This window comes from Neomonachus schauinslandi, chromosome 11 (genome assembly GCF_002201575.2).
Source record: "Neomonachus schauinslandi chromosome 11, ASM220157v2, whole genome shotgun sequence".
NCBI lineage: Eukaryota > Metazoa > Chordata > Mammalia > Carnivora > Phocidae > Neomonachus > Neomonachus schauinslandi.
The window spans coordinates 91,367,527-91,378,957 of NC_058413.1; the positions used below are offsets into that span (position 1 = coordinate 91,367,527).

An 11,431-nucleotide genomic window follows, 5' to 3' on the forward strand; every position below is an offset into this window, starting at 1 on the left:
TCATAGTCACATTCAACATGGGGATTCCAATCATAAACGGTGGCAAGTAACACTGAAAAACATATCAAAGAGAATGACCAAGCCAAAATGAGTCACTCGTACACCACCCTACAACTGGGCAAAATTGAAGACAGCAAAGAGAAACAGACACATTCTGGGGGAGCAATGCTGCTGACAACCTGCTTCTTGTTACTAATTCTAGTCACACCTGAATAGTGTCTCCAAACCATGCAAATTTCTGTGGGCTCTGGATCACCTCTCCTTGATCAAAAAAGGTTCTCAGAAGTCTGTGGTCCTTGCCTATGATCAGATATTATGTCACTCTGTAATCCTGTTCAATTTAAAAGTCTATTTCTGGAAAAAGACGTTCCCACAAGTTCCCAGAAAAGCCCCTGTGTGTGGACCTGCTTTAGAGAGCAGATGAGAGGCAGAGGCTAATAGTGAGACACGAGCAGTAGCCTGGACACACTCACACAGTCCACCCCAGAACACAGTCACTTTGTCCAAAGTATTGTAACAAGACCTCACCTTTACCGTCTCTGAGCAGAGCACAGAGTGCCCCAGCCAATGGAGCTTCAGTTCCCCTACTTACAAAGAACTGATTCTCATAGGGTTTGTACAATTAAGACTTGTACATACTCACTCTCCCTGGATTGCTTCCTTGGAAGTTTTCTCAGATTCCCTTAAGCCCTGCTTGGGACACAGACATAGCTCTAAGGGAACAATTAGTTTTTCAACTTTATTTATCATCCAGCTATGAAATAATAGCAAAAAGAGCATCAGAAAGGGACTCTCTAAAACAGGAAATATCTGCTCCTTCAAGCTCACTTACATGGTAGCATGAGCTCTAATTCTATCCCGTTTTTTGGTTGCCCTATACACTTTAAGCCTTTGCTTATGATATCATCTGTCAATTGCTTTTGAAGTTATCTATACATTCATGTGACTATATAGTTATCTCTAATAAACATCACTATTCAAGGCAGAAACCTATCAGTTAGTAATTATTTATTATGCATTTCTTATCATTATGTGTCCTTCAGGTCAGTACTCCTAAAGAGAAATATTTTTATACTGGACACATCCATAGCAGATGACCAGGATAGATAAAGGGGCTGGCTATAAACTTTTTCAAAATGACTGACAAAAATTATTGACTAGCTAACATTCAGTTAATCCATTGTAAACATTTACCATGAGCTAAGTGCTATGATAAATTTTAAATTCATGATTACATTTAATCTCCAATAGAAACCTTATAAAGTAGGTGGTATTATTTGACAAAGAAACTGAAAGGTAGGGGTGGCTCAGTCCATTAAGCATCCGACTCTTGATTTTGACTCAGGTCATGATCTCGGGGTGGTGAGATCGAGCCCCACATTAGGCTCTGCATTCAGTGCGGAAACTGCTTGGGATTCTTTCCCTCTGCCCCTCCCCCCTCCTCTCTCTCTTTCAGAAAAATAAATAAAAATTTAAAAAAGAAACTGAAAAGTAGGGGTGCCTGGGTAGCTCAGTTGTTAGGCATCTGCCTTTGGCTCAGGTCATGGTCCTGGGGTCCTCGGATCAAGCCCCACATCGGGCTTCCGGCTCACTGGGAGGCCTGCTTCTCCTTCTCCCTCTCCCCCTGCTTGTGTTCCCTCTCTCTGTGTGTCTCTCTCTGTCAAATAAATAAATAAAATCTTTAAAAAAAAATTTAAAAAAAAACTGTAAAGTAGATGAAATAGCTTGAGGAGTACACAGCTAGAAAGACACTGAACTGAGTCTCTAATTACCAAGCCAATGCCTTTAAGCATTATGCTACGATGAATTCCAGGGATTTGAGTTTTGTACCCAAACAGAAACAGAGGTATAATGTGGTCCTCCAGTGTTTGCAGGGCTGGTGGTCTTGATATGTGCCACTTCATGTGATGATTCACGAATCATGGGCAGATGTGGTACAGACAGATTTATTTTCAGAGTAGAAAGAAAGGGTTTCATTATTAACAAATGTATGTAGATGAAATACACAGGCTTATGAAATGGTTAGCTCCTCGTTACTGGAAATATCCAAGGTGTAGAGAGAATCATCTTGTAAGTGTACCATTAAGAATAGTCTCAATTTGGGGATGCCTAGGTGGCTTAGTCAGCTAGGCTGACTTTGGCTCAAGTCATGATCTCAGGGTCCTGGGATCGAGCCCCGCATCGGGCTCCTTGATTAGCGGGGAGTCTACTTCTCCCTCTCCCTCTGCCGCTACCCCCTGCTTGTGCTTATGCGCGCTCTCTCTCTCTCTCTGTGTGTGTCAAATAAATAAATAAAATCTTTTTTCAAAAAAAGAATATTCTCAGTTTGAATGAGAAACTTGAATTAATGCTCTTACTAATTCTGAAAGTATTTGGTTTTATTTATACTGCAAAACTTTTCAATGAAGGGTGCCTGGGTGGCTCAGGTCATGATCCCAGTGTCCTGGGATTAAGTCCCTCATCGGGCTCCCTGTTCAGCCGGGAGTCTGCTTCTCCCTTTCCTTCTGCCCCTCCTCCTGTTTGTGTGCTCACTCTTTCTCTATCTCGAATAAATAAAATCTTAAAAAAAAAAAAAAACTTTTCAATGATACCAACCTGACAAAATAAAAGTGGAACTTCTATTTAATGTTGATAATTCTACCAATCCCTATGCAAAAGAAATTACAATATGACCATAGTGGTTACAAAAGTAACTATTATAATACCAAGACTGTTGTGAAAACATTTTTAAAAAAAAAGGAGAAACATAGGTCATGGAGGGAGTCCAGGTGCTACTCAGACAGGGTCTCACCAGATGAGAATGGCCTGTTAAGATGTCTTAGTGAATAGAACACAGTTTTATTTTATTTTATTTTATTTTATTTTTAGACCACAGTTTTAACAGCTAACATTTCTTGTGCATTTGCTATATGACAGAATTGTGTTGAGTGCCCTACCAGTATTCTCTCTCAGTTCTCACTAGAAATCTATTACACAAGTAGTATTAATCCCCCCATTTCTAGTAGGAAATTTGGGCTCAAAGGGTTTAAGCAATTTAATCAAGGTAATAAAGTTGGTTAATGGTAGAGCTGTATCTTAAATTCAGGATAATACGACCCTTCCTTTTGAGTTATAAAGAAAAATGTTCATAACTAATTCTGACTTACAAATACTCATTCATAACTAATATCACCTTACTTCTGTGATTGCTTCAGTTTTCTGGGGCACTTTTATGTCCTTTTAATTAATTCTCTCAAGAATGTTGTAAGGTGGCCCTTATGAGACCCATTTTACAAATGAGGATGTTGGAACTCAGAGCAACTGTGACTTTCCTAAAGTTAGACAGTAGAAGAGCCCAGGCATTCCCAGGCTTATCCCTCTTTCCACTACATCATTCACCAGCTTCCAAAAATGACTCTATACAGACAGCAGCTGTCCTTGCATCAGAGAATTATTAGTAGACTCATTCTAGAGATTTCAAGGAGGCTTATGCATACCCTCATAGTCATTACTGTTTTTATTTGTATTATCTGACAAGATTATGGCCTTCCACTATGAGAGAGAGTGAGAAAGCAAAAGAGAGAAGCTTGTTCAGCTCATGTTCTGTTTCATAGGAATGAGTCCCAGAAAGTTCAGTAGATATTTCACAAGAGAACTGTCTCAGTATGGTATATTTGCAGGGAAATTCGCCTTATATTGAAATCATCCTTGTTTTAATCAGAGAAAACCACCTGCCTTGTTTAAATACTTTTCCCTCTACTCCAGGAATTTAAGTAAGTCACTGGCATATTCCAGAAGCAACTGGATTCTCAACTAATCATTCAGCAGAACTTTCTGATTATAAATAGCAGGCATTCTTGGTCCAGTGACAGGTGCTTTATTATTTGTTGGCAGCACAGGGGTCTGGGGGGGCAGGGGGGGAATGGCTAAGCAAAAATTTCCTGTCTTACTGCAAAAACTCTGGGGAAGAATTGGACTATGAGCCAAAATGGAAAAGAGCAGGATGATGGCTAGTTAAGGGGTGATAAATTTGTTAGGTTGTTATTTTTTCCTTTCCTTTCCTTTCTTTCTTTCTTTTCTTTCTTCCTTTCTTTCTTTTATTTCTTTCTTCTTTTTCTTTCTTTCTTTCTTTCTTTCTTCTTTTTTCCTTTTTTCTTTCTTTCTTCTAGTGGGAAAGTGCTCAATTTCTTTGATTGACTTCTTGATAACTTAATAGTTTCTATGAAAGAGATGTAATCCACCTAATGGAGGAGTTAAAGTAATAAATGTAGGAATAAAACTCATATTTTCTATGTTTTTGGTGGCAGAGAGGTGGGAATGATAGATATATCAGGGACTTGAACCCCTGGATTTCTCTTGAATGATTTGGTGTCCTCAGTCATCACCAATTCTTAAATGATTTCTCGTGCTTCTATCTGGTCCCCACTCCCATTATCATAGCCTGTAAACTGATGGGATATGTGTCAGGGAGCCACAGCAGGCTAGAATACTGGAACGGCTCCTGGATCAGAGGAAGCAGACAGATACCAGCAGAGAGATCACTAATCTAGCAGTGTCTAAGATATAGCCCCATCTGCTAAGCAAACTAGAGTATCCAATTTCCATGGCATAAGCAGACAAGTAGGTCAAGGTTCAGAAAGAGTTAACTTTTATTAAGCAACAGATATCCTAGAAGATGCAGTAGAGCATCCATACAAAAGGAAATATATATATATATATATATATATATATATATATATATATATATATATACATATACACACACACACAGAGAGAGAGAGAGAAGGAAAGAAAACCCAAAGATGAAGAGAAAATCTTGAAAGAAGCCAGAGTGGGGGAAAACACCTTACCCATTAAAGAGAAGGAAGAAGAAGAAGAAAAAGAAGAAATAGAAGAAGAAGAACAAGAAGAAGGAGGAGGAGGAGGAGGAGAAGAGGAAGAAGAAAGAGAACAGATTTCTTGTCAAAAACTATACAAGCAAGAAAAGAGTGGAGTGAAATTATTAAAATGCTTAAGGTATAGGATATAAAATTCTTCCAGAAAAATTTTCCTTCAAAAGTGAAGAATTATAAACTTTCCCAAACAAAAATAAAAGGAACCCATTTCCAGAACACCTGTCCTGTGAGAAATGTTAAAAGGAATCCTTCAGGAAGAAGGAAAATGATATAGGTCAGAAATTCAGATCAACATAAAAAAAGAAAGAGTGTTGGAGAGTAAATAAAGTGAAATAAATCTTTTCTTGTTCTTAATTGATTTAAAATATAAATTTTAAAGCAGTAATAATAACAGAGCATTGGGAAATCATAATACATGGGTAAGAGAAATGAATATCAGCAATGCCACAATGGGTGGGTGGGAGGGATAATTAGGAAAACTCTGTTATATAAGGTGCCTGCACTACACATAAAGTCGTTTAGTGCTATCTGAAGATGGACTTCAGGCTAGCTTCAAATGTATATTGCAAATGCTAGGGCAGCAATTAAACAAATTAAGAAATGTAATTGATAGGTTAAGAGCGGAGATAAAAGGAAATCCCATAAAATGCTTAATTCAAACCAGAGAAGGCAAAATAAGATGGAGGAAAAAAGCAAATGCAACAAATAGTAAACAGTTAAACATGGTAGATATAAATCCAATTACGTTAATAATTGCTTTAAATATGAATAAGTACATCAATTAAAAGAGATTGTCAGAAACTGAGGGTTGCTGGAGTGGGGGGTGGGGTGGGAGGGATGGGGTGACTGGGTGATAGACACTGGGGAGGGTATGTGCTCTGGTAAGCGCTGTGAATTGTGCAAGACTGTTGAATCTCAGATCTGTACCTCTGAAACAAATAATGCAATATATGTTAAGAAAAAAAGAAGAAGAAGGTAGCGGGAGGGGAAGAATGAAGTGGGGGAAATCGGAGGGGGAGTTGAACCATGAGAGACGATGGACTCTGAAAAACAAACAGGGTTCTAGAGGGGAGGGGGGTGGGGGGATGGGTTAGCCTGGTGGTGGGTATTGAGGAGGGCACATTCTGCATGGAGCACTGGGTGTTATGCACAAACAATGAATCATGGAACACTTCATCTAAAACTAATGATGTAATGTACGGGGATTAACATAAGAATAAAAAAAAAAAGAGATTGTCAGAGTGGATTAAAAAAAAAAAAAAAGGACCCAAGTATATGCTGTCTACAGGAAGCCTACTTTGAATATAAAGATGTATGTAGGTTAAACGTAAAGGGATAGAGAAACATATACCATGCTAATGCTAATCAAAAGAAAGCTGGTGTGACTATACTCATTTCAGACAAAGCAGATTTCAGAAGGAAAACCATCAGAGATCTAGGTATTACATAATGATAAAAGGGTGAATTCTCCAAGAAGATCTAATAATCCTAAATGTATTTACACCTAACAAGAGAACATCACAATACATGAGGCGAAAACCAATGAAGCCAAAAGGAGAATCAATGCATGGAGTTAGCTCATTGCATGAGGTTTTTCTTGGTTTTCTTCTGGTCAATCAGATACTAGAAACACATGGCCTGTTTTTAAGGAAGTGATAGCCGAGCTGGGAGAAAAACAGCACATGCTAAATGATCCCCAGGGTGACCATGCTGGAACTGGGGAAGATCAGCACTAGGCTTCATTAGTAAGTCTGTGTGCAGCAGGGTCCCCTGCCCTGGAGGTACTGGGCTTAGTGTGATGGGAAAATCTGGAGGCAGTGTTATCTGCCATCTGCCTCCTGGCCAAGTCTCTGCGGCCAGGAAATAGCTGCAGGGTGTGGACGACCAATGGAAGCTGAGCTCAACTTCCCTCCTGGGCTCCTTGCCTGGAGCATCAGTTCCTGAAAGTACAGATGGTGCTTTCTATTTTCCGAAAACATGAGGCACCAGCCTTGAAAGTGGGCTTCAAAAAATGTGCCAAAACATACTTGTTGATGATGAAGACCGACGCTTGTTTAAATGTGAGTTTACAGTTGGCACAACATTTTATCGCGTGAGCCCGAATGGAAATACAAAATCATGCTACTTTAAAACCACAGTTCATTCTGCATTTTAAAGAAGACAAATGAAAGGTTGCTTTTGTTGCTGTTATTTTTTGTTTTGTTTTTTGCTGTAGAAGTCCCCAAGCCCTAGCCTAGTCTGCAAGCTGAAGGGTAAGAAAAAGGGAAGGAACAATAAATGTAATAAAGAATGATCCATACAGGGTGCCTGGGTGGCTTGGATAGTTGAGCGTCTGCCTTCGGCTCGGGTCATGATCCCAGATCCCTGGGATCGGACCCCGAGTCCAGGTCCCTGCTCCGTGGGGAGCCTACTTCTCCCTCTCCCTCTGCCATTCCCTCTGCTTGTGCTCTCTGGCTCTATCTCTCTGTCAAATAAATAGATAAAATCTTTTTTAAAAATGATCCGTATAATCAATGTAAAGGGACATCTCTCTGTGAGCGCAGGATAGTTCTACAACGTGCATGGTCTTTAAGAAACTGTCTCTTGTCATAGCATGGATAGGACCTATCAAGAGGGCAGCCATGGATACAAGCCTAAAGACTGAGCCCTCAAACTTTAATGTGCGTGTGAATTACCTGGAGACCTTGTTAAAAGGCAGACTTTGTTTGATACACTAGTTCTTGGGGTTGCCTAAGACTGCATTTCTAGCTAGCTTCCAGGTGATGTCACAGCCCTATTCCACAGGTCACACTCAGCTATAAACAGACTCGGACGAAAGTCCTGGGAAATCAGTCTCCACTATACAAGTCAGGCGAATTTCCCTAATGTTCAACAGAACTCAGGTCTAGGCCATTCTCTACCTGAGTGAACAGATACTGAGGTCCCGCTCAGAATTCTTAAGTATTCAAGATGAAAGTGATAATGGAGTTCTAGTGTAATCCCACTTTTACAGATAGGGACACTAAGCTCCCGGGGGGTTAAATCATTTGTCCATTATCATGTAACTATTTAAGTGTACTGTCAGGATTCTAATAGTGGTTTTCTGATCAGTGTCCTTTACTTGCCTCATGTAAGATAGGAAATCAGCCTACAACAGAAGATACAGGGCAGGACACGGTGTGAACAGTGTAGGCATCAGCAAAGCTGGGAGGGAATATAAGGGATAATAAAACCAATGCAGGTTTAAAATGTACAAAAGATCAGATACAAGAAAATGCAGTATAGATATAATCATTTTAATATTAATACAATAGTATTTGGGGGGACATCAAACAGGTCATTTCCACTAGGATAGAGTATGTAGGACAAAGCTCAGAAACAATCATGGGGAATTCCTTTCTTCCTCATGGGCTGAGTGATCCAGGCTCAGGTCTCAGGCAAAGCTGCCTTTAAACCCACTTTTTTTAAACCCACACCGTGTCCTGTCCCCTTATCTTTATTACAGATCAGAGCCCGCTTAGAGGCCTCATGGGTTCAGGCCAGGACTGAAGATTTCATTATCACCTTCTCACTGAGATGTTAAACAATTCAGGAGAAACATCTGTCTCAAACAATGATGATTCAATCCAGTCCCTTAGGCAGTGAGAGGGAAGGCATGCCATATTGGCTAGCAAAATCCAAACAGAATCAACCAAGAAGGCCACCAGCAGTGCCATCTCTCACAGTGGACCCCTGGAGTCTCTCTCTTCGTGATCTTGAGGTTATATTGATCCCAGTATTGGCTTTCAACCTCCCCTCCAATTCTCCATCCTATCTTAGAATAGAAAATTGGATAGCTCACTTGTCTGGTCCTGATAAGTATATAAGATCAAAGGGAATAGATAAATATAATGCACAGCATACTCTTATTCAGGCATCCCTAACATCAGTGCTGTACCCTTGGGTGTGGCATGCACGCCACCTGTTTTTCATGTGGTCACTCTGGAAAACCTGGGAGGAACGTTACTGCCTAAGAACACTTGAAATCCCTCCAAGAAAGGGAACAGGTTCTGGGGCCACTGACGCTGGGCTGAGGGTATGCTGGGGAAGGTGGATCATCCACCTTCCACCCAAAGGGAACCTGGAACAGAGAGGCAAGGTGGGATGTGCGCATCCTTCACTCTGACGGCAAGAAACTGATAGGATCAAGGTAAAATACAAAAATAATACCACAGCAGGAGAGCATAAAGCAAAGAGCAGTAGCGTGGGAGAGACACTTGTTTTTCTGGACAGTGTCCTCAGAGGGCAAAGATGGAGGGGTCCACGGATGACTTGGTGAAAACAATAGCAGCTTTCACAAGCTCTTGCATGATGGAGGCTGTTATGAGGAGAAAACAAGAATTAGGGCTGAACAACCATGGTGAGAATAAATACTCTTCCCCCGAGACTCTCCATACACCTGCCTGATCAGCTACCCTGACTCCTGGCTCCTGTCTTTCTTCAACACCTCTGACTTCGGTCTTCTTACTGCCCAGAGTCCCTTTCACCTTCTCTGGTCCCAGAAATACTCAACAGTAGTGAGATAATAAATCCCCCAGGAGTGAGAGCTCCTGTCCAACCCTATACTCAGCATAGTGCTGAGACAGTGAGGAGAACAAATGCCACTTCATGTCCTTCTCACAATTCACAGTCCCCATCCATGTCCCTTTCCCTCTTTACTCACCTCTCCTCTCCCCCAATTTAAGATCACACCCTCATCCTACCAAGGAGAGGATTATCTGGGAGACCAGAAAAGGTCTGAACCAGGACGGTCAGGGGAGGGGACTATGAGAACTCCTCCCCAGTCACCTTCAAGCAGGCCTGGAGGCTCCGTGCCAGGGAAGATGATTAGCTTCCTAAGGAAGGAAGGAGAGGGGGTCTTAGCATTGAACTCCTACCTGCATGGATGTGAATCCAGGTTCTGGCCTTCTTTTCCAGAAGTTCCCACTCACCCTTCATTTGCTTAGCATTGGAATGCAGCCAGACCACTGCCAGGACTGTGGCCCAGCTTGAGGAATTTGCATCCTGTACAATAGACAAAGACTCCCCTGAAGCCTCCAGTTGGAGCTGGAAGCCCCTCAAGGGGATGCAAACAGCTCCGCTCCCTCCTCACTCACTTTGCCCCAACCTGCTATTAAATGTGATGACCTGTTCTCTCTGTACCTCCTCTACTACTTGTATAATGCCAGGCCCTGAACGTCAGGGCAATAATCCCCTGAGTCTTTTTTTTTAAATTTTTTATTGTTATGTTAATCCCCATACATTATATCATTAGTTTTAGATGTGGTGTTCCATGATTCATTGTTTGTGCATAACACCCAGTGCTCCATGCAGAATGTGCCCTCCTCAATACCCACCACCAGGCTAACCCATCCTCCCACCCCCCTCCCCTCTAGAACCCTCAGTTTGTTTTTCAGAGTCCATCATCTCTCATGGTTCGTCTCCCCCTCCAACTCCCCCCGCTTCATTCTTCCCCTCCTGCTATCTTTTTTTTTTTCTTAACATATATTGCATTATTTGTTTCGGAGGTACAGATCTGTGATTCAACAGTCTTGCACAATTCACAGCGCTCACCATAGCACATACCCTCCCCAATGTCTATCACCCAGCCACCCCATCCCTCCCACCCCACCCCCCACTCCAGCAACCCTCAGTTTGTTTCCTGAGATTAAGAATTCCTCATATCAGTGAGGTCATATGATACATGTCTTTCTCTGTTTGACTTATTTCGCTCAGCATAACACCCTCCAGTTCCATCCACATCATTGCAAATGGCAAGATCTCATTCCTTTTGATGGCTGCATAATATTCCATTGTATATATATACCACTTCTTCTTTATCCATTCATCTGTCGATGGACATCTTGGCTCTTTCCACAATTTGGCTATTGTGGACATTGCTGCTATAAACATCCCGGTGCACGTACCCCTTCAGATCCCTACATTTGTATCTTTGGAATCCCCTGAGTCTTAAGGTAGAAAAGTCTTAAGTTTTAAATCCAGCATAACCATCAGGACAGTGCTTAAAACTCCTACAACATCCCCAACAAGGATGACTAAGCTATGAGAAGAGAAACATGTGGATAATTGCTTTGTATTTTATAATGTATTTTCATTTGAATCTTTGCCAAACAAAAAAAGAAGAATTATCAATAATGACATTTTTAAGAGAGAAAACTGATTCACACAAAAGTGAAATGATTTGCCCAAAGTTAGCCTTCTAACAAATGACACAGTTGGGACTGGAGGCCCAATATTCTGATTCGAGTCATCCTGCTCACGTCACTTAAGAGAGAGTCTCTGCCACAGAACGGAAAATGGTCTCCTGTGAGTTTTCACCCATGGTCCCAACTTTAGTTTTTAGAGTCAACAGATCAAGAGAAATTGCTCTTTTATATCATGACCTTTAAACTTTGGAAACAGCTATCAAGTCTTCTCTGAGGAGTCCTGTTTCAATCAAAATTCTCAATTCCTGGGGCACCTGGTGGATCAGTTGGTTAAGCATCTGCCTTCGGCTCAGGTCATGATCCCAGGGTCCTGGGATTGAGCCCTGCATCGGG

At 41.3% G+C, this 11,431-nt stretch overlaps 1 protein-coding gene across 1 annotated transcript in view; it reads right to left on the bottom strand.

Annotated features, from left to right (window-relative positions):
- Window positions 1–8,134: 8,134 nt before the first annotated feature.
- VWA5A (von Willebrand factor A domain containing 5A) overlaps window positions 8,135–11,431 on the bottom strand; it is a 36,814-nt gene continuing 33,517 nt past the window's right edge. Inside the window, exons 18-19 of the mRNA XM_044919449.1 lie at window positions 9,770–9,896; window positions 8,135–9,210 (exon numbers count right to left, since the gene is read on the bottom strand). Of these exons, the coding sequence (XP_044775384.1) occupies window positions 9,131–9,210; window positions 9,770–9,896 (207 nt within the window). The 3' untranslated portion in view covers window positions 8,135–9,130. The remainder of the gene's footprint in view (window positions 9,211–9,769; window positions 9,897–11,431) is intronic.